This window comes from Aquarana catesbeiana, linkage group LG07 (genome assembly GCF_042186555.1).
Source record: "Aquarana catesbeiana isolate 2022-GZ linkage group LG07, ASM4218655v1, whole genome shotgun sequence".
In the NCBI taxonomy this organism is placed as follows: domain Eukaryota; kingdom Metazoa; phylum Chordata; class Amphibia; order Anura; family Ranidae; genus Aquarana; species Aquarana catesbeiana.
The window spans coordinates 47258953-47283364 of NC_133330.1; the positions used below are offsets into that span (position 1 = coordinate 47258953).

Genomic DNA, 24412 nt, shown 5'->3' on the forward strand with positions numbered 1-24412 from the left:
AGTAGCTCAGACATATTTTCTTTTTTGAACCAGTCTTTATCACGCTTACATTTTACATTGCAGCTTCAATGAAGGCAACAACATAATTGTATGTGATGGCAAATAAAAATATCTGTTAGGAAAAAATGAGGCACATTATCACAGCAGGGGCCACTAATCCATAGGACAAGCTCTTCCAGAAGATCACACGGCTTGCTACAATTTATACTGTGAAGGGGTAAGATTTTCACAGTAACAGCTGCTATAACAAGGAAATTGGGGATATTACACAGGAACCTCCTGGCGCCTATAACATCTGGGAATGCTGGCTTGCAACTACTCTGTTGGCTGTGAAGGAATTCAGGTGTAGGACTTAGCAAGTAGCCAAACTATGTTATCCTCAAACACCCGAAATATTTTTCTTGCAGCCTTAAAGGACCAAAATATATTCAGAACTAGCCATGAGATCTAATGAATTTAAAGAAACCCTGTCATCAGAGAATTGTACTAGCTAACATGGCCGAACACTTCTGCAAATGCTAGTTGCCTGACGGTCACTGGCTTCAATAATTTTAGTCACTGATCCAGAAGCCCAACTCCAGATTCAGCCTTTTCTTGCGGGTTTATTTCTTTACGCTGACATCGCATGTGATCTGCACAGTGTGAATCCAGCCTTAATCCTTGATATTAGAGCACCGATTTCCATAGCAAATCTTACTATCTCCTCCCTACTGTGTTCCACAGATAGTCTGTTGTGATGAATAGGTGTCATCCACCACATCCAGATTGAATGATGCCCAGCACCACCTTCTTCGTTACCCAGACAGTCCTGAGCACACCCCCTGTAGAAGATGCCATTACCATGCCCGCACACACTATATCTTCTAATGGTAGGAACATCACAGTGGTGCGACATCTGAGAGCCATTTAACCCCCCAAATGGTTACTGATTCATGTAAGACTGCACGGACTTCTGAAGTCACATGACCACAATTTTGGGGCACTTTTGCAGGTCAGTAGAGGGAGGAACTAGAAAAAATTCACCAAGGTGTTCAAAGCGCATGGGGATGGAGTTTCCAATTCCAGTAGATCCTAGAATTAGGCTTTAAAGTACAATATATGTACACTTTTATAGAAAAAAAATCACCTAGCCCTCCATACAATACATACAGCTGATCCTCCTATTTTGCAGGTCTATACTTTTCTCTTCTGATGGCTGCAGCCTTATGTGATTTTTGCATCCTGGTTGGTAAAAATCTACTGGAGATTTGCCCGCTTCTGTGCATTAACATTCCATAGATTCAAATGGTAACCATATAGCAGGAGTAATGTCAAATCTAAGCCTATGGGACGTTAGTGTGCAGGTGTGAGAAGCCCGCCACTAGGTTTTTGCTAGCTGTAGATATTATGGAAAGCTGAAGGAAGAAGTATAGACTGGTAAGGGGTGGGCAGCTCTATGATTTTTGCTTTAAAGGTGTACATTTATTTATTTATGGTACTTATATAGCACGGACAATTTATACAGCACTTTACATTGTACATTCACATATGTCCCTACCCTCAAGGAGCTTACAATCTAAGCTCCCTAGCTCACATTCATACATACACATACTAGGGCCAATTTAGACAGGATCTAATTAACCTACCAACATATCTTTGGAGTACATGTACTTTAATCTTGATTTTCCTGATCTACAGATCAGAGTGTTTAAGCCAGAAGGTTAGCATGGCAGACAAACAGCTAGCATATGCAGAAAGAAGTCACCAATGGCCACCTCCATATTTCTTTCATGACAGGTTTACTTAATATTTTATTTTTTTGGACATGAGGTTTTTTAGATAAGCCATGTAGGAGCTTTCTACAGCTTTCTACAGCTTTTCCAGGCATTGTGATTAGGGTTGTTCCCTTTGGAAGGGAGACTCTACAACAGGATGGTCAGGATTGGCGAGGACCAATCAGATTAGTGGCTTGGGGGGTATGGAAGAAAACAGTGTTTCTTCTAGAAGTAATTTTCGCTATCCACCAGAATCCACCAGACTGTTGTAACACTGTTGTAACACTTTCAGATGCAAAAGGCCATTTACCCCCTGAATTTTCACAATTCCTTGAGAGACCTGCCGCTCAGTTCCACAGAAGTGCCTAATGTCTTGATGAAATGCATTGGAGTGTATATCTTGTGTCACCTCAATTAAGGATTAATAAACTTTTATCTCTGCACGTTATCTAAATTGGTGTGGTATTCACTTTGTGTTCTTAGAATTTTCGCCATCTCAGTCATCCCTCACCACAGATTGAGATCATGTTAACCCAACTCCCTCTTTGTTTTTGGCTTTTTGGTCTCAGGGTGTTTTTATTTTTTATAATTGTCTGTGTGTTATTTTGCCACAAATAATAGTAGTTTGGTGCTAGGGGGCACATACCCTTCTCTGTTATGACTATATGCACTTGTGTGTGTGAATAAACATGCACATCTGGCATTTAAAGCATTGCATACTGAGCAGAAGTTGCTGAGTCATCATAAGCTCCTGTGACCCATGACCTGACCTGCTTTCTGACATTCTCTGTTTGACCCAGCTTGCTTTCAGACGTCGCAATAACCTGATTTCCTGCTACTGGCCTAAACGTGTGTCCTGATTTCACCTTCTGCCTGCTGTTTTGGTACCTTTGTTGCTCCTCTAGTATTGACATTGGATTGGACTCTGACTTCGCTACTCTTTGCTGAATTGGTACCACTTCTGCATGGTTGTTGCTGACTACTAGGGATGAGCCGAACACACCCCGGTTCGGTTCGCAGCAGAACATGCGAACAGGCAAAAAATTTGTTCGAACACACGAACACCGTTAAAGTCTATGGGACATGAACATGAATAATCAAAAGTGCTAATTTTAAAGGCTTATATGCATGGTATTGTCATAAAAAGTGTTTGGAGACCTGGGTCCTGCCCCAGGGGACATGTATCAATGCAAAAAAAAGTTTTAAAAACTTCAATTTTTTTTTAGGAGCAGTGATTTTAATAATGCTTAAAGTGAAACAATAAAAGTGAAATATTCCTTTAAATTTCGTACCTGGGGGGTGTCTATAGTATGCCTGTAAAGTGTTTCCCGTGTTTAGAACAGTCCGAGAGCAAAATGATATTTCTAAAGAAAAAAAGTAATTTAAAACTACTCGCGGCTATAATGAATTTTCGGTCCCGACAATACACATTGAAAAAAATGGCATGGGATTCCCTCACAGTCCATTACCAGGCCCTTTGGGTCTGGTATGAATATTAAGGGGAACCCCGAACCAAAATTTAAAATAAAATTGCGTGGGGGATCCCCTAAATTCCATACCTGGCCCTTCAGGTCTGGTATGGATATTAAGGGGAACCCCGTGCCAAAATTTAAAAGAAAAATGGCATAGGGTCCCCCCAAAAATCCATACCAGACCCTTATCCGAGCACGCAACCTGGCGGGCCGCAGGAAAAGAGGGGGGACGAGAGAGCGCCTTCTGAACCGTACCAGGCCACATGCCCTCAACATGGGGAGGGTGCTTTGGGGTAGCAGCCCCTCCAAAGCACCTTGTTCCCATGTTGATGGGGACAAGGGCCTCATCCCCGCAACCCTTGCCTAGTGGTTGTGGGGGTCTGCGGGCAGGGGGCTTATCGGAATCTGGAAGCCCCCTTTAACAAGGGGACCCCCAGATCCCGGCCCCCTGTTTGAAATGGTAACGGGGTACAAATGTACCCCTACCATTTCACAAAAAAAGTGTGAAAATGGTAAAAACGACAATACACACCTTGGGACAAGTCCTTTATTAAAAAATTAAAAAATAAATGTCCCACGAAGTCCATTCATCTTCTTCTTCTCTCGCTCCGACGGACCGAAAAAAAAAAAAGCTGCACGCCGCCACCGATCTGCCTCCATGGGAGGCACCCGCTGCAATGACCGGCCTCTCAGATGACAGTTCTTTTATAACTGAGGGTGGGGCCACACAATGATGTCGCCGGGTGACCCCGCCCCCTCTGACGCTACGGGGAAGCCATAGGGATGTCCCCGTGCGTCAGAGAGGGGCGGGTCCCCCGGCGACATCATTGTGTGCCCCGCCCTCAGTTATAAAAGAACTGTCACCTGAGAGGCTGGTCATTACGGTGGGTGATTCCCATGGAGGTGGATCGGTGGCGGCATGCGGCTTTTTTTTTTTTTCGATCCATCGGAGCGAGAGAAGAAGAAGATGAATGGACTTTGTGGGACATTTTTTAAAAAATTTTTAATAAAGGACTTAAAGGACTAAAGGTCTGGCATTGATTTTTGGGGGGACCCCCACGCATTTTTTTTTTAAATTTTGGCACGGGGTTCCCCTTAAAATCCATACCAGACCTGAAGGGTCTGGATTTTGAGGGGGGCCCCCACTCCATTTTTTTTTAATTTTGGTGCGGGGTTCCCCTTAATATCCATACCAGACATGAAGGGCCTGGTATGGAATTTGGGGGGACCCCCACGCAATTTTTTTTTTAAATTTTGGTTCGGGGTTCCCCTTAATATTCATACCTGACCCAAAGGGTCTGGTAATGGACTGTGGGGGAATCCCATGCCGTTTTTTTCAATGACTTTTATGTGTATTGCCGGGACCGACAATTCATTATAGCCGCGAGTACTTTTAAATGACTTTTTTTCCTTTAGAAATGTCATTTTGCTCTCGGACTGTTCTAAACACGGGAAACATGCGCCACTTTACAGGCATACTATAGACACCCCCCAGGTACGAAATTTAAAGGAGTATTTCACTTTTATTGTTTCACTTTAAACATTATTAAAATCACTGCTCCCGAAAAAACGGCCGTTTTTAAAACTTTTTTTGCATTGATACATGTCCCCTGGGGCAGGACCCAGGTCCCCAAACACTTTTCATGACAATACCATGCATATAAGCAGTTAAAATTAGCACTTTTGATTTCTCCCATAGACTTTTAAAGGGTGTTCCGCGGCTTTCGAATTTGCCGCGAACACCCCAAATTGTTCGCTATCCTGCGAACAGGAGAACACCCGATGTTCGAGTCGAACTTACGTTTGACTCGAACATCAGACTCATCCCTACTGACTACTGCCTGTCCTGGCTACATCTCTACTTCTTGCATCTGTGGGTTCCAGTGCCTGACCTGCATTCCAGCTTTCTGCCCAATATAAGGTCTGAGCATTGTCAGCATCTAAGCAGACCCCAATGGCTGTTTCTGGATACCCAGTAGACACCTGTGCCACTTCTTGTCCTGGTACAGCCTTTAACGGAGAATAGGGCCAAAGCTGTTTTCAGCTGACAGCAGGCTAAAATCCACTGTTGGCTGATGTAGTTCAGCTGGTGTGGGTGCTGGGTTGATCCCAACTTTACAGTCAGGATCTACCCAGATGCCTGGACTGGCAGCTGGCTTAGCCATTCAGCAAACCACTGGTAGACTAAGAGAGCCTCTCCTGCCCCCTCCCAGCCCAGCACTCCAGTGACCGCTGGAAGGGCAAAGCAGAGAGCCAGTGACTGACAGTCGTTGGCTCTCTGCTCAGTGAAGACTAAGAACTGAGCAATCATCAGTCTTTGATCGCTCAATTCTCTTAGAGTCCTAGAGGTGGTAGGGGACAGACGCAGCATACCACCTAGGAAAGTATAATTTTTTTTTTTACCGTAATTCCCATAACTCTCTTTTAAGTCCCAGTGAATATTGGATTTGAAAGGTAAAGTAAGTCCTCTTGCCAACTCAGTTTCGACCAGATATTTAGCTCTGTATATAGTTGAGCTCCTGCTTTTAGAGTTTCTCTACAAGCGATAAAGGGGAAATAAGTCTATTGCTGATTTTTAGGTAAGAAAGGGAAAATAAGTCTAGCTAATAAAAGGGAAATATTGTAATGGTTACAAGTGATACACATAAAATTTTTAGTTACCGTAACTATAACAAAAATAAAAAAGGTATTTAAAAAATAATAAATTGATCCTTACCACAGTAAGTAAAATTTATATAACACTACACATCGTTTTAAAGTGTAAAGGAAGTAGAAACTCGGTTGACGGATAAGGGGAACATTAGTAAAGGATAAAAGGATAAAAAGATCTGAAATTGCAAACTAACAGCAGTAAAAAATAGTGGAATGTGTTGGACTAGTTTTAGCCTTTAAAGCATCATAATCCTTTTAAAAGTGAATGTAAATAGCCCAAACAGTTCCACCTCAAATATTTCTTATTATCTGCTACCCAAAAATAAGTACACAAAAGATTAAATAAACACAACTTGTTTACCCCTCTAACGACACAAGCATGAGTCTTATCGCTCTGGCATATTCGGTATGAAAACAAAAATTAAATATTCACCAAAAGCAACTCTTGTTCACAGATTCAGATCATTTTTTTGTCGAATTAATATCCTTCTGCGCCAAAGGCAGCGAGCTGTTATTGGGCAAAGGCATAACAAACGACACTGCGGCTTATGCCTTCCTGCCCGGTTATTTCGCCTGTGTCTGATGGCTGTACTGTTATTATAAACTTTAAAAGGAAAATAGGTATTTTTCTGTTTGTATAATCGCTCAAAGCTATTTTCTGTAGTGGTCCAGCAATTTTAAGAATATTTGCCTCGCTCTGAGTCACAGGCACCCCTGGATTGCATCTATTATTACCATTTTCTGCTTCAAAGTTATATACTAAAATAATCACCGTAATGTAGGATGCTTTTAGTGTTTTGAAAATGCTCGTTTATAGCAATTTGTTTACTTGATTTCCTTTTGGCATTTGTTGTGTCTAAAGTTGCCCATAATAACATCGCCGGGTTTTTGGATGAGAAGAACTAGTTTAACTTGCATAGATCTCACTTCTCCCGACAGAGATGGTTCTGCCATAGGAATATATGGATAATGGTGTCTTTTGTACAGAGCTGTAATTGGTTTGTACAGTTCATCATTTATTATCTGCAAGGAACGAAAGGAAGATGCTCTACGGTTACCTGAGCTGCAGAGAGTTTTGTGACTCCCCATAGCCGCTCAGAGAGTTTTGTGACTTCCTTCAATTCCTACCTGCTGATATATTAGAGAAAAATGGTAAGCAGGAAGCGGTTGAGGTTCAAACTGTGCGTGGGCAGGCTGAATGTACCAAGTGGATCGACCAACTTTGGTAAAACCAGCCTGCCGGATTCACTTGCGATTAGCGCTAGCGGCTGCTATAGCCGCTAGCAATAATCACTGTCTTCTCCTGGCAGGGACAGATTCCCCCGTCTGCCCCTGTTGGAAGCAGACAATTGCTCGGCAGGAGGGATTCCCATGTCAGCACTGTCTGTGTTGATGGGGGAATTGTGTGAAATTTGTTCCTGCAATCCATGGTTGCAGGAAAGAAATTCGCACTGTCTATGGCCTGCCTGAATGTAAATATTGTGCTTTGGCACTGCCTTAAACCAGCCATAGATGGACTGAATTTCTGCCAGTTCAGCAGTGACTGCCCAAGATCGATCCATCTATGGGTAGACTGGTTGTGCAGAATTGATCCATCGATCAACTCCAGTTCAACCAGCCTGTTGGATTTTGGCATTTGTTCACTGCTGGCTGCTATAGCACAGTGCCACTAACAGCCCCACACAGTGGCACTGACCCCTGCTGATGGCTCCCTCCTGCCACTAAAGCCTAGTGCACATGGGCCAAATGTCGGGCAGTTATTGGCTGGTTCAATAGAAATTGTCCAACTTTCGGCCCATGTGTATGGCAGCCAGTCCAACAGAAGCCGGCTGACCGGTACCCAATCAGTGCTCTCAGAAAATGGCTTATGCCCCGTACACACGGTCGGACATTGATCGGACATTCCGACAACAAATTCCTAGGATTTTTTCCAACGGATGTTGGCTCAAACTTATTTTGCGTACACATGGTCGCACAAAGTTGTCGGAATTTCCTAACGCCAAGAACGCGGTGACGTAAACCACGTACGACGAGACTAGAAAAGGCCAGTTCAGAACCAAGCACGGCACCCTTTGGGCTCCTTTTGCTAATCTCGTGTTAGTAAAAGTTTGGTGAGAGACGATTCGCGCTTTTTCAGACTCGTGGTTTTCAGATCGTTTTCTGCTGTTCAGTTTGTGCTTGTGGGTTTGTATCTGCTCTTCAGTGCGTGCAGCGAGTACCATTGACTTGTCAGTGTGTTCTTGTTCGTTCGTTACTGTTTTTCAGGTCGCTCTTCACAGGCCTTGCTGTTCTTCAGTGCGTTCTGTTACTTCGTTCTGAGCAGCCGACCGTTTTCTAGCCATGTTGCGTATTTGTACTCCTCGTAGAGTTTGTGCTGTGCGGGGGGGCTTGGTGTTGGGGTCCTGACCTTGACACAAGTCCAGTCCATGAACAGGGTAGGGAGGAGTTCATGGACCAAGAATTGGTTGCTTTAGTGTGACCAGTTCTGTCACATGCCTTTGCTCCGTGAGATCCGTGAGAATAATCCTGATGATTTCAGGAACTTTCTCCGGATGACGGACACTGTATTTCACCGTTTGTTGGCTTTGCTGACCCCCTATATCAGCAGGCAGGATACCTGCATGAGGCAAGCCATCACTCCAGAGCAGAGGCTCGTCGCCACCCTGCGGTACTTGGCGACGGAGAGAAGCCTGCAGGACCTCAAGTTCTCAACAGGCATCTCCCCCCAGCTCTGGGGATCATTATCCCAGAGACCTGTTCTGCCATCATCCAGGTCCTGCAGAAGGAGTATATTAAGGTAAGATTTTTATCCTTTAATATCACATTTTATTGTATATAATGTTTGCTAATATATTGTATTTCTTTCCTCATTCCCTAATTACCATGATTGTAATATGCTGTGAATGTCCCCTTTGTTCTCATGCATGCTGGATTTTTATGTAATTTTTTTTTTTTGGTCCTTCATACTTATTTGCCTTCACTTGACTCCCCAGCATGGTCTCCTGCCCCTATATTCACCTCATGTAGTCACTTAACAATGTATTTTATCAGCTCCATAGTAGTGCTTTACCCCAAACACCCCCTAAAATGTTTTTAAATGTGATTTGTGCTTTAAATTCAGGCAGAGTGCCAGAGGCTTTTTTTGGGGGGTCCCCAAATCATTTGGAACCCTCCCTCCCCCCAACTGCTAAGTCAGCAGATATCAATTCTCTATCTATCCTCAATCATCTATCTGCTGACTTTGCCAAACCCATACACACTATACCCCTCTCTTTTGTGGTCAGATTTATGGATGAATTCCCCAAAGCATGTAGTGCAAGGGCCTGCCTGTATGCTTTCAAATGGTACTGTTTCAAGTTTTTGTATCCTATTATTATCTTGATAGGCAATAGCAGAATGTCCAAATGTGCTCAAATGTGTACAGTGTGTATTTATATCTTTGTATTCAGACACTTCTTACCTGTCCAGTGGGCTGCCAATAGTGTAACTAAGGAGGGGCTGTTCCAAGTAATACACATTATTTAGGCATTCATCTCTCAATGAAGTGGAGAGGGTTACCTGTCCAAGAGCTCCCCCCCCCCCATAATGTTAGAAATGGCCCATGAGAGGGGGGATATGATAGGTGTACCTTATACTTTGGTCTTTAAAAATTCCCATAAATCAATGTTATCTTGATGTTGGCCAAGAATGTTTGTGTCTAATCTGCTTTCCATGTTTATGTGCAAAAAGCCTATTTTTTTTTGTTTTCCTCAACAGTTTCCTTCCACGCCACAGGAATGGCAGACTGTGGCCTCCCACTTTGCCCAGCGGTGGGACTTTCCTAACTGCGGAGGGGCAATTGATGGGAAACACGTCCACATCATCCCACCACTCAACTCGGGGTCATACTATTATAATTATAAGGGGTTCAATAGTATTGTGATGTTGGCGGTGGTGTCAGCTACTTATGAGTTCCTGTATGTGGATGTGGGGAAGAATGGCCGGATGTCCGATGGTGGAGTCATCGCTCAGACCGAGTTCTACAGGCGTCTCCAGAATGGCAGCTTGGACTTGCCACCTCCAGAAGACAATGTGGAAGGACTCCCATTCGTCTTCATTGCGGATGAAGCCTTTGCACTGGGGGACCATCTTATGCGGCCATTCCCGATGAGGACCCTCACCCCGGACCAGAGGGTTTTTAATTACTGGCTGGCCAGAGCCAGAAGAGTGGTGGAAAACACGTTTGGAATCATGGCCAGCCGGTTCCGCCTATTTCTTACACCCATACATATGGCGGAGTATAAACTGAATCACATTATCCTGGCGTGCTGTGTTCTACACAACTTTTTACGGAAACATTCTGCCAACTATGCTGGCTCAGTTGGGCCTGCAGCCGGAATTCAAAATGAACCAACCCTGACGGCACTTGAAAGTGGCCGTCCTGGCTTGCCCTCCCTGAGTGCTCGTGATGTCCGGCTAAGATACCTTGAATTCTTTGCGGGTAGGGGGGCTATCAATATGCCAGACAATGTGTGAAACCTTTATCAAATAAAAAAAAATTAAGCAAATCTTTGGTGACATTCACTGCTTGTGTTTGTTTTAGCTGACCCTGATAGAAATGTGTGGAGTCCTGAAAATGGCGTGATTGTGTAACCTTACAAAGCACTGTTGGGTGTTATTTACTAAAGGCAAAGACACTTTGCACTACAAGTGCACTTGAAACTGCACTTGTAGTGCAAAGTGGATTTGCCCTTAGGAAATAACCCCTATTGTCACAGAAAGCAGCAAATAGAGCACAACAAAAGTGTTGGAGCGTTGAGACAATAATCCACACATTCTTGATTAACAATCTTTTTAATACCTGCACAATCACATGTGCATTTAGAAAAGGTTTTTTAAAACAAACCAACATGTTTGTTGTATAACAATTTTTGGGGTGGCATTAGAAAAAGTAGAAATGTCCATTTAAGATAAAACAGGCATGTTTCAAACCAACAAGAAAGACAAATCTTGAACTTACAAAGTTCACTTTTGGTAGAACTTGAAGGCAATATCAGACATGAGTATTTAGGAACTGTGTTTGATATTGCGTTCAGATGGGGTGCAGTCACCCCAGGAAAAGCCAAATATTGAAGATGCACACAAATTTACGAATGTCAACATGTGCTACCTGCCATCACGGGGGATCAAGGGACGTGTTTTGGGGGAGCAACCCCTTCCTCTCAGCTACTTTATTATTGAGGAAGGGGTTGCACCCCCAAAACGCATCCATTGATCTCCCGTGATGGCAGAGAGCACATGTTGACACACTGTGTGCCTCTTCAAAATTTGGCTTTTCTACAATTCGACAAAAAATGTTAAAATTGTAGCACACCATAAAAGAAAGGGATTTGGAGGGGTTTTAAACTCTCACCAAAACATCAATGATGTTCTTATTTTTTTGAATAACATCATTGATGTTTTTCTTGATGTTTTCCAATGCAACATTACACCCCAAGGTCTCCCCAATCAGGATCTGTGCACTTTCCGAGGTGAAATGCCCTGGATCCACAACATCACGATCACCTAAAAAGATAGAAACCCCCCAAAAAAATGTATTATAAATATGCCGGCATCCATCTCTTACCTGAGCCTGTGGTCACAGACACTCACCTGTTGTGGTGACTAGTTCCACCACGTCTTCCTCCTCCTGCTCTTCTTGTCTTTGAGGGATTTCCCCTCCTTCCAGAGGTGGGTCTCTGGTCTCCTCGGATGAGGGGTGTCCTCCGAGTCTTTTCTCCCCTATTTAAAAAAAAAATGGTATACTTAGCACACAGATATTTTATGGCAGAACTATAAATATGAAATAAAAAACATACAGCGCTCGAAAATTGCATATAAATTAGTAACTTATATCTGTGGGGAAGTGCTAAAAAGAAAATCTGTACCTATTAGATAAAAAAGGTGATGGGTGAAAAATCTAATATGTAACCATATTAAGAAAAAAGTCCATAAACGTATGGTGAATCATCTGTTAGTCCCAAAAGCACATGGGGGTTCATGGGCGTAGATGGTGTCGCAAATCCACGTAAAGTGGGGACTGGAGAGGACTCTGTATAGGGAGACACTCTGCACATGAGTCTTCTAAATTCCCAATGGAAACTGTAATTGGTAGAAATGAATATCCTTACCGGAAAAGGTGGACACAGTCACCATACGGTGGAGTGTCATACAGGCTTGAGGGATACAATGATCCCAAGGGTATCCGGCAGGGGGAGTCCTGGTGGGGAGTCACATCCAGGATGAGGATCACCGTACGATGGTATGGAAGTTCCCGGTCTCTCAGAATCTCTCTCTCAGATGGAAGGAGTTTGAAAATAGAAATGGCAGAGGTTCAGCAAGGTCCCGTTCATGAGGGGAGATAAGAAAAAAATCCTCCACATAGGGCCTATTAGGTAATAAAGGTGATGGGTGAAAAATCTAATATGTAACTATATTAAGAAAAAAGTCCATAAACGTATGGTGAATTGTCTGTTAGTCCCAAAAGCACATGGGGGTTCATGGGCGTAGATGGTGTCGCAAATCCACGTAAAGTGGGGACTGGAGAGGACTCTGTATGGGGAGACACTCTGCACATGAGTCTTCTAAATTCCCAATGGAAACTGTAATTGGTAGAAATGAATATCCTTACCGGAAAAGGTGGACACAGTCACCATACGGTGGAGTGTCATACAGGCTTGAGGGATACAATGATCCCAAGGGTATCCGGCAGGGGGAGTCCTGGCGGGGAGTCACATCCAGGATGAGGATCGCCGTACGATGGTATGGAAGTTCCCGGTCTCTCAGAATCTCTCTCTCAGATGGAAGGAGTTTGAAAATAGAAATGGTAGAGGCTCAGCAAGGTCCCGTTCATGAGGGGAGCTGTAGCTACAGCTCTCCTCATGAACGGGACCTTGCTGAGCATGTTCATGAGGGGAGCTGTAGCTACAGCTCCCCTCATGAACGGGACCTTGCTGAGCCTCTACCATTTCTATTTTCAAACTCCTTCCATCTGAGAGAAAGATTCTGAGAGATCAGGAACTTCCATACCATCGTACGGCGATCCTCATCCTGGATGTGACTCCCTGCCAGGACTCCCCCTGCCGGATACCCTTGGGATCATTGTATCCCTCAAGCCTGTATGACACTCCACCGTATGGTGACTGTGTCCACCTTTTCCGGTAAGGATATTCATTTCTACCAATTACAGTTTCCATTGGGAATTTAGAAGACTCATGTGCAGAGTGTCTCCCCATACAGAGTCCTCTCCAGTCCCCACTTTACGTGGATTTGCGACACCATCTACGCCCATGAACCCCCATGTGCTTTTGGGACTAACAGACGATTCACCATACGTTTATGGACTTTTTTCTTAATATGGTTACATATTAGATTTTTCACCCATCACCTTTATTACCTAATAGGCCCTATGTGGAGGATTTTTTTCTTATCTCCCCTCATGAAAGGGACCTTGCTGAGCCTCTGCCATTTATATTTTCAAACTCCTTCCATCTGAGAGAGAGATTCTGAGAGACCGGGAACTTCCATACCATCGTACGGCGATCCTCATCCTGGATGTGACTCCCCACCAGGACTCCCCCTGCCGGATACCCTTGGGATCATTGTATCCCTCAAGCCTGTATGACACTCCACCATATGGTGACTGTGTCCACCTTTTCCGGTAAGGATATTCATTTCTACCAATTACAGTTTCCATTGGGAATTTAGAAGACTCATGTGCAGAGTGTCTCCCTATACAGAGTCCTCTCCAGTCCCCACTTTACGTGGATTTGCGACACCATCTACGCCCATGAACCCCCATGTGCTTTTGGGACTAACAGATGATTCACCATACGTTTATGGACTTTTTTCTTAATATGGTTACATATTAGATTTTTCACCCATCACCTTTTTTACCTAATAGGTACAGATTTTCTTTGTAGTACTTCCCCACAGATATAAGTTACTAATTTATATGCAATTTTCGAGCGCTGCATGTTTTTTATTTCATTTTCCCTGTACATTGTCTACCACTTTGTTACATGCCAGCAGCTACTATTTACCCTATTTTTTGTAATAGCGCAATTATTGTTTGGTTTTTTAGAACTATAAATATGAAACATTGCTTGGAAGTGGGGTACAATTGTCTATTTTGGCAGAGTTCCAAGATGTAGATTTTTTTAGTGTCCTTTGTCAAGCTTCAATACTTTACCTGTTTTGTCCAAGCTTTACAGATGGAGACACCCCTATAGTATACACTGGAGCACCTGTGTGGGCTCCCTAATAAAAAGGGTGTTCTTGTGCCCCACACTAGTGCTCCAGTGTCCAGATGTGAAGACTGCTGCTGAGTGTCCCTCTCCTTACACAGAATCGAGTTTGCATTTCATTCTAGTAACAAACCCATCTACACAACCAAATTATTTTCATACAAGTAGGCCCTAAAAAATTTGGTCAAATGCATATGGCCAAAACAATGGTGTTTTATAGGCCGAAAGAAAAATGTTTGATACGAACGAATAATGTGCCCATGAACATGAAAGTTGCCATTTTAAACTGTACAACAGTTAAGAAAAGCACATGGAGCAGCACGAACGTAATAAACACAAAAAGAATAGGAACACAGCACAACTACTTACTTTTTTGCAGCACTCTCCGGATCTTTCTGTACTGCTCATGTTCTCTTAATTTCAGGTCCGACCACCGTTTCCTGAGCTCATCTTTCGATCGTCGTACCACAAAATTCCGGTGCAGACTTTTGACCACTTTCGCCATTATCTTGGCCTTTCTGACATTGGGGTTGGGGTAAGGTCCATATTTTTCATCATAGTCGGCCCTCTTCAGGATGTCCACCATCTCCAACATCTCCGAAGGGACATATTTGAGGCCTTAAATCTTCTCCTTCTGGATCCAGACGTTTCCGGCTCCGGGCTTTCCTCCTCCTCGCTATAATTAGCATGCACCTGCTGTGTCTCCGCCATGTGCTCTTCCCCCACTGCGCCGAACGAAAAGGGGCAGGGAATAGACTAGAAAGAACGTCAGGGGCGGGCGGAGTTACACGCATGCGCAGTGTGTATAAAGCGTAACACGCGTGCGTAGTACGTACGATCTGTGAGCGGAGGAAGGAGTATCGGAGGCGCCGATCGTGATAACGAAGGTAAGATCTAAATTTGGGCGTATACTGCTTCTAGATTGAGGCCTATATTGTAACAAGATTAGGAGAGTTTTGCCTGACATTAGGGTTTGTCTTAGGTTGTGTCTTGCAGTGAAAATGGATATCTTGAAAGATAACGACTTTATGGCAATCTTCATTGATATGTTCAGGGAGCTGCCTTGTCTGTGGGAGATAAATCACCCTGAATATAAGAACCAAACAAAGAGGAAGGCAGCACTGGATAATTTGTTGGAATTTGTGAAGACGGTGATCCCCACGGCAGACATCACCTATTTGAAGATCCTAATTGGTGGCCTGAGGAGCACTTATCTAAGGGAGCACAAGAAGGTCCAGGATTCCCAGAGATCCGGAGCTGCAGATGACGTTTATGTCCCCAGGCTGTGGTACTATGACGGACTGCATTTTCTGGCAGGTCAGACTGAACCCAGGTCATCACTCTCCAGTCTTCCTTCCAGGCTTCCTTCCCCCCCAGCTGAGGCTTCTGACGCCCAACCTGGGCCTTCCAGGCAGCAACATGTGGAGGAGCCCAGCTTGAGCCAGGTATAGCATTCCTCTAAATATTTCTGCTTGTCCAATCAATGATGTTAACTAGATGTTAGTTTGGAGTACTAATTTATGATTGTGATTGATTATGCAAAAACTAAAACCATGTCCCTTTTTCATACACAGTGAAGTCTCAGACAGGAGGTGGCCGGGCCAAGCAGGCTGCCTGATACCCAGGTCCCTCTCCTACACCTTCAAAGACAAAGTGGCAGGAATATGAGTAACCTGGAGGAGGCTGCCATAGGCCTCTTTTGGAAGGCTACAGAGGCCCTGAGAACCCCCCACACTGTGGAGGAGGACTTTGCTTGCATAACTGCCTGCAAAATGCTGCAGATGGAGGAGGGCCAACAACTCCTGTGTGAGTCCTTAATTTTGGAAGCTCTCAATAAGGGGTTGAGGGGCCAAATAACATGTGCTACCCACATTTGTGACCTCACACATAGTCCTCCTCCTCCTCCGGATCCTACTCCTCCTCCTCCTCCAGGTCCTACTCCTCTTCCTGCCACATCTCCAACACCAGAGCCACAGCCGGGAAGGAAGCGTGGAAAGAAGACCAGAAAGTGATGACCCTGGGTCCAGTCTGGTCTGGCAAAAGATGCAGCCTCTTGTAGTACCACAGCCTGGGGACACAGATGTCATCTGCTGCTTTCATGATCTCTGGGACTTCTGGAACAGACTGCACTCCCATATGGACTCCTCAGGCCACTATTTTTGATGTTAAATAATTGATGTCTGCCCTGGGGGTCCAAGGCTTCGCCAATTTCTGCTGTTTCTCCAGCGTTGCCTCCCTCTTTGTTTGGTTCTGAGCCCTTAATAAAGGATTTTTTGTTTCAATTATACTCGCCTATGTGTGTTTTCCTTCAAAAAGGACAGTTTGTTTGTGAGGAGGCAGGTACATTTCAAAAATACAGTGTGAAATTAACAAGGGACACCAACACCAAGCAACCCTCTTGAGATTACATAATATAAGATATCAATGGTGTTGTGGTAACTTGACACACAAAACACACACAAAAATATTAGGGAGTAAAACTAACCAAAAAATAAAACAAAGATCAGCCTTGAAAAAAAATACAAACCCAAAAAAAACAAAAAAAAAACAGCCTTTACAAAAAAAAAAAAAAAAAAAAGAAAACAACCCAAAAATAATTTTGTCAGATGTGACAAATCAAAATATATTGAGGGAATCTCGATAAATAATAAAGAAAGAAGTTTGTGAGAAGTCTGTGTGAATATGAGCAGCAAAACTACTTCATTCTTCTCACATTATAAATAAGAAGAGAGTGCGCTGTATTAAACCGTTATTTACATTGAACCGTGACGAAAGTGCTGTGTCCATTGCGAACGCTATTTTTACCAGACCGAGCTGTTCCGTCTCGGAATTTCTTCTGAGCATGCGTGGCACTTTGTGCGTCGGAACTGGCCACACACGGTCGGAATTGACGCGATCGGATCTTGTTGTTTGAAAATTTTATAGCCTGCTCTCAAACTTTGTGTGTCGGAAAATCCAATGGAAAATGTCCGATAGAGCCCACACACGGTCGGAATGTCCGGCAACACGCTCCGATCGGACATTTTCCATCGGAAAATCCGACCGTGTGTACGGGGCATTAGAGTGCTGAATGGGGTCGTTCCCCTGCCAGAACATAACAGTTTAGTGGAGAGATCGCTGTATTAACATTGGATAGTTAGTACAGCAGCTTCTTCTGATCTCTTCTGTTTTTTTTTTTTCATTCAGCCCGCTGATTTGAACAAAATAAAACTCAGCGTGTACCAGGCTTACAGAGGAAGTAAACCCTGATGGGTTTTACTACCTCTTTTTTCCCCTGCAAAATAAAAGCATAATGGGCTAGTATGCATCGTTAACTAGCCCATCATGTTGCACTTACCTGCAAACGAAGCCAGCGATGTCCGCGATGTCTCGGTGGCCACATCCTTCTCCACCCCTCTTCCTTCCAGGGCTGTGGACTCCGGCTCTGTGACTGCCTGGAGTCACGTGACGTCACGGCACAAGCCCCTTAGAAACAGCACGATCGTGCCCTTTCTTTAGTGCGCATGCGTCAATGACATTGGCGCAAGCGTATATGGTAAATATCTCCTAAACCGTACAGGTTTAGGAGATATTTACAGTACCTACAGGTAAACCTTATTATAGGCTTACCTGAAGGTAAAAGTGGTGTAACTGGGTTTACAACCACTTTAACAGACCAACAAAATAGCGCTGCACCCCACACACTATGCCAATGATTTTCCCTCCGCTGTACCAATGATGCCTCCGCTGCACAAAGCCACTGACATTGTGACACCTGCATGCATTTGAATTTTTTTAATATGTTATAATTTATATTGAAGGGAATCTGGAAGAAGAGTGGTGTCTTCCCTCATCTTTCTCAAAAAAAAAATGCTCTCTTTATTTACTATAAGGTTTCTCATACCTGATATTCATTTTTGAACATGACGATGCTTCCACCAGCAAATATTTGCAGTTGTTATGTCAAGATGATTATATCTAAAATAAAAAAAAAAAATTCATGATTATTTATTATGTTAGTGTAACATTATATGATACTTATAAGAATACCTAAGCCATATATTTCTTCAGTTATAACTGAATCATGCTAAGTGGAAAAATACATTTTAGTTATAATGAGATCAACTGATAATAAGTTGAGCCACCAAAAAAGGCCTCCCAGGGCAAATCTTGGTCTCGGGTGATTTCTCGATCATCGATGCAGCAATTTTTGGGCCGGGATTCCCTGCAAAGTGTGACATAAAAATATGCAATGTCCACCATTTTATTCTCTAGGGCCTCTGTTTAAAAAAAAAAATGTATATATGTTTGGGGGTTCTTAGTCGTTTTCGAACAAAAATTATGTTTTTTGCATGTGGGAGTGTTTTTTTTTCCTTTTAGATATAGGCAGGGGGGGGGGTTGTGGGGGGTTGGGGTGGGTGTCATAACTGTGTCTCATTGGGGAGATTTCCCTGCACTTCCTCTCCTACAGCCAAAACTGATACAGGGATAAAATTACTGCAAATAAAGGGAATCCCTTGGAGACCCCCAAGTTGCCGAACTAGTGCCCTCATTGGAAGATTTCCCCTCTATTCATTTTCTGGGGACAACCCAAAATTTGGGACTTTCTTTTACTTTCAGCTAAAAAAAAAAAAAAAAAAAAAAAAAAAAGGTTTGCCTTTAGTTGTGCTTTAACTTGCAATTTAAGTGTGATTGCATAAAAAAATACAAACTTTACGATTCCAATAACCATAATCTGCTACCGTTCAATTATGTACAAACACTTTCTAATGGACCATGAGAGTGGTGATCTGTCAGGGAACTTAAAGTATAACTAAAAGGCAAAACTTTTTTTAAAATTTTGGATAGAGTGGAGAGGGATTAGAACATCTGTCAGTTTTTATTTCTGTCTGTGCCCCCCTTAGGGAGATTCACCCTCTCTATTTGTCCTGTTTACCATTATCATTGAAAGTGAACGAAAATCCCAAATTGAGTTGTCCCCAGAAAATGAATAGAGGGGAAATTTTCCAATAAGGAGAGCAGTTCTGGTGACCTGGGGGTCTCCAAGGAATCCCCTTAATTTGCAGGGATTTCCTCTCAGGGGTTATAACCCTCCCTTAATTTATCCAAAATGAAAAAAAAAAAAAGTTTTGCCTATAGTTCCACTTTACATGTATTTTTCCCAGACACATACACCTACAGTGAAAACAAAAGTGGCTTCATTTATTCCTCAGTCATCCATTCTTTGGAAACGGAGAACATCTAACCTAACATTTCCACGCACAGGAATTGCGTAATGTTAACAGAATTTCTTCCTTTTTTTCTTAAATTATTCGTTTTATGAACTAAGCAATTTTCCTGAAATGATCAAGGTACTTAAATAGTTCACTGCATGGCAAATGATGGATGAAATTATTATTGGGTGTCTGTAATTAGAAAGCATAACTGCGTGACTGTCTGTCATAACCACAAGAATGATTTATATTCTAATAACCGTTTTCATGTAATGTGCGAGATCAATTACATAATGATCTGTACTGAGCTCTTTTCCTGTGAAGTTTGCCTGAAGTTTTAATACTTTTGCACTTCAAGGTAAAATAGATACAATGTTGGAATGGCTTGAATTTATTAGCTCTGTTTTGCATCGATTCATTTAGTAGATACCTAGGAGGGTCTTATCTTGCCTGTGCACTGTCCTAGCTAGATACATAAAGTCAATTATTGGCCATTGATTCATCTGGATGCTTGCATCTGTTAGTCATGCCTGGTCCACTTACTCCGAGGCTCGTGAATCTATTAGCTATGCCTTAGCCATTCATCTTTTTTTACTTGTCATCTGTCTGTTAATTACAGCTGATTCATCTGTCTTTCTAAATGCATTTAGAATACTTTGATTATCTATTCACATTTTATATTTCATGCAAGACTTTGCAGATTTTCTATGAAAATAATGAAAATAAAATTAAAAAGAAAGATGATCTTAATAAAGATAATTTTAAAATGTAGACAACAGAAATCATCTCCAAATCTGCAGACAAGATGTTGATGAATAATGTGGAAATCTAGTTTTTTTATGATAAAGAAATGTCCTCAGCAGGATAAAGCGGAGTTCCACCCAAAAATGGAACGTCCGCTTTAAGAAGAGGTGATCCCCTGACATGCCACATTTGGCATGTCATTTTTTTTGGGGGGGGGGACCCTCATTTTAGAGGGTCCCAGCTCCCACTTTCTCCCGGCGCACCACGGCTCCGGAAGAGAGATCACCTCTCCCTCACGGCAATCATCTGGGACTCGTCACAGGTCCCAGATAATTCCCTGGCCAATCACAGCGTGCCGTGTGGCTCGCACATGCGCAGTGCGTGCCCGGCTGTGAAGCCACAGTCGGGCGCCTACAGTGACAATGCCGGCGTCACAGAGAGGAGGGGGAGACGAGCGGGGCTTCGTTCCCCCGCATCGCTGGACCCTGGGACAGGTAATTGTCCGATTATTAAAAGTCAGCAGCTGCAGTATTTGTAGCTGCTGACTTTTATTTTATTTTTTTTAGCGGAACTCCGCTTTAACTGTATCATAGTCATAGGAAATAAGTGCTGCTTTAGGTTGGTTCACACCTATGCGTGCTGCTGCGCGCTGCTGTGGGAAAACGTACAAGGGTGCCACGCATGTAAAAATGCAGCGTGTTTGTGGGTGCAGGAACCGCAGGGAAATCACATGGTCAAAATGACAATGTGATTTCTCTGCAGGCCGCATTTTGAAAAAGGTGCATGCACCTTTTTCTACAGGAAACGCAGGCACGGCAGCCCAATCAAATGAATGGGCTGCCGTGCCCACGCAAATGCCCACGCAAATGCGGCCCGCAAAAACGTGAAGGTGTGATCCTAGTATTAGTAAATCCACAAAGGAATGGCTGAAAAAAATAAACGAAGGCTTGTGGACTGCCCTAGTCAAAGTCCAGTTCTGAATCCCATCAATTGCTGTGGGGGATGTGAAATAGGCAGTTCATGCAAGGAAACCCACGACTAAACTGCAATTGTAGGAATTTTGCATGTTGCTGTTGAAATGTCCAAAACTTGTGAGCAGGTATGCAAAATGACTACAAGAAGTAATTACTGCTTGTTTCATTACTGTTTGGACAAAAAAGAAGGAGGGAGACCCCAAAAACATTTGCTGAATGTAACCAATATAACCATGAATATACCATACCTGGCCGATGCCCCTGGAAGCTGAAGTGCACACCACTACTCCAGTGAACTCCACTTACTTCTAGGTCCTGCGCTGAGTGTCTACTTCAGTGATTTCCAGCTTTCAGTGGCATTGGCCAGGTATGATATACAGTATATCACAAAAATTAGTACACCCCTCACATTTTTGTAAAAATGTTATTATATATCTCTTAGATTGTAGGCTCTAAGGAGCAGGGCCCTCTAATTCCTACTGTATTAAAGTGTATTGTATTTGTACTGTCTACCCCAAGTTGTAAAGCGCTACGTAAACTGTTGGCGCTATATCCTGTATAATAATAATTATATCTTTTCATGTGACAACACTGAAGAAATGACACTTTGCTACAATGTAAAGTAGTGAGTGTACAGCTTGTATAAGAGTATATTTGCTGTCCCCTCAAAATAACGTAACACACAGCCATTAATGGCTAAACCTCTGGCAACAAAAGTGAGTACTCCCCTAAGTGAAAATGTACAAATTGGGCCCAAAGTGTCAATATTTTGTGTGGCCACCATTATTTTCCAGCACTGCCTTAACCCTCTTGGCCATGGAGTTCACCAGAGCTTCAAAGGGTTGCCACTGGAGTCCTCTTCCACTCCTCCATGACGACATCATGGAGCTGGTGGATGTTAGAGACCTTGCGCTCCTCCGCCTTCTATTTGAGGATGCCCCACAGATGCTCAATAGGGTTTATGTCTGGAGACATGCTTGGCCAGTCCATCACCTTTACCCTCAGCTTCTTTAGCAAGACAGTGGTCGTCTTGGAGGTGTGTTGGGGTCATTATCATGTTGGAATACTGCCCTGCGGCCCAGTTTTCAAAGGAAGGGGATCATGCTCTGCTTCAGTATGTCACAGTACATATTGGCATTCAGGGTTCCCTCAATGAACTGTAGTTCCCCAGTGCCGGTGTTCTGCCGAGAAAGTTCCGCTCGGCGGCTAAGTTCCCCCCTCTACTGCGCAGGCGCTGCGCCTGCGCAGTAGGATCCGGCGGAAATAGCCAAAGCGGAATAGCTGAAAATCAGCTGTACACGGCGCCTGTAAGAGGGCCCCTCGCGGGCTCGCTTCGCTCACCACGCTTCGGGCACGGCCTCGCTTCCCTCGGCTCTTTTAGATTCCCCCTCTAGGTCCACTTGGATGATGGGGAAGGAACCTGGACCCAGAGCGCAGGCGCCGTGTACAGCTGATTGAAGCGTTTGAGCTTCGGCTATCTCCGGCGGCTGACAGTAGTCCGTACTGCGCAGGCGCTGCGCCTGCGCAGTACAGGGGGGGGAACTTATCCGCCAAGGGAACATTCTCGGCAAGACACCGGCAGCTCTCATGCAGCCCCAGACCATGACACTCCCACCACCATGTTTGACTGTAGGCAAGACACACTTGTCTTTGTACTCCTCACCTGGTTGCCGCCACACACGCTTGACACCATCTGAACCAAATACGTTTATCTTGGTCTCATCAGACCACAGCACATGGTTCCAGTAATCCATGTCCTTAGTCTGCATGTCTTCAGCAAACTGTTTGCAGGCTTTCTTGTGCATCGTCTTTAGAAGAGGCTTCCTTCTGGGATGACATCCATGCAGACCAATTTGATGCAGTGTGCAGCGTATGGTCTGAGCACTGACAGGCTGACCCCCACCCCTGCAACCTCTGCAGCAATGCTGGCAGCACTCATACGTCTATTTCCCAAAGACAACCTCTGAATATGACGCTGAGCACATGCACTCAACTTTTTTGGTCGACCATGGCGAGGCCTGTTCTGAGTGGAACCTGTCCTGTTAAACCACTGTATGGTCTTGGCCACCATGCTACAGCTCAGTTTCGGGGTCTTGGCAATCTTCTTATAGCCTAGGCCATCTTTATGTAGAGGAACAATTCTTTTTTTCAGATCCTCAGAGTTCTTTGCCATGGGGTGCCATGTTGAACTTCCAGGGACCAGTAGGAGAGAGTAAGAGCGATAACACCAAATTTAACACACCTGCTCCCCATTCATACCTTTGACCTTGTAGCACTAATGAGGCACATGAGACCGGGGAGGGAAAATGGCTAATTGGGCCCAATTTGGACATTTTGACTTAGGGGTGTACTCACTTTTGTTGCCAGCGGTTTAGTCATTAATGGCTGTGTGTTGAGTTATTTTGAGGGGGCAGCAAATTTACACTGTTATACAAGCTGTGCACTCACTACTTTACATTGTAGCAAAGTGTCATTTCTTCAGTTTTGTCACATAAAAAGATAGAATACAATATTTACAAAAATGTGAGGGGTGTACTCACTTTTGTGAAATACTGTACATAGTTGGTACAAGCTGGACCAAGATAACTATGTATAACATACCTAGGATTATTCTTTAAAGTGATACTAAAGTCTTGTTTTTGTTAAAAATAACAAACATGTTATACTTACCTACTCTGTGCAGTGGTTTTGCACAGAGCAGCCCTGATCCTCCTCTTCTCAGATCCCTCTTCGGCACTCCTGGCTCCTCCATCCTGTTGAGTGTCCCCACAGCAAGCAACTTGCTATTGGCTGCAGCTCCCTGTGTCCATTCAGACACGGAGCTGTGGTCCTGCCCCATCACCTCTCTCCTCATTGGCTCACTGAGTTTGATTGACAGCAGCGGGAGCCAATGGCATCACACTGCTGTCACAGCCAATGAGAAGGGGAGTCCCGGACAGCCGAGTCTCTCGTGCAACATCGTAGGATCGAGATGGGGCTCAGGTAAGTATTAGGGGGCTGCTGCACACAGAAGGCTTTTTATCTTAATACATAGAATGCATTAAGATAAAAAACCTTCTGCCTTTACAACCACTTTAAAAGAAAAGTATGGCTCGCTACATTAGTGATCAGTGGGAAGAATGTTCCTTATGTTGGTGGTCTATGGAAAGAATGATCTCTATACTGGTGGACAGTAGAAAGAATGGTTCTTTCATTTGTGATCAGTGGACAAAAGTGGGCTCCTACGACCTATGGTTCCGGAGATACGGGGCTCCTTGCGCAGCCTGTCAGAAGCTACATACAGAGCGACCAGTTTAAATACAAGCTGGCACACTCTGTTTACAGACTGAGAGGATGAGCTCACAGTGCCTCTCCTCACTT

General features: G+C 43.8%; 1 protein-coding gene across 1 annotated transcript in view; it reads right to left on the reverse strand.

Annotated features, from left to right (window-relative positions):
- The window catches only part of CFAP20DC (CFAP20 domain containing), a 556698-nt gene that overhangs the window by 521592 nt on the left and 10694 nt on the right, over positions 1-24412 (reverse strand). Inside the window, exon 2 of the mRNA XM_073592150.1 lies at positions 18026-18099. Within this exon, the coding sequence (XP_073448251.1) occupies positions 18026-18046 (21 nt within the window). The 5' untranslated portion in view covers positions 18047-18099. The remainder of the gene's footprint in view (positions 1-18025; positions 18100-24412) is intronic.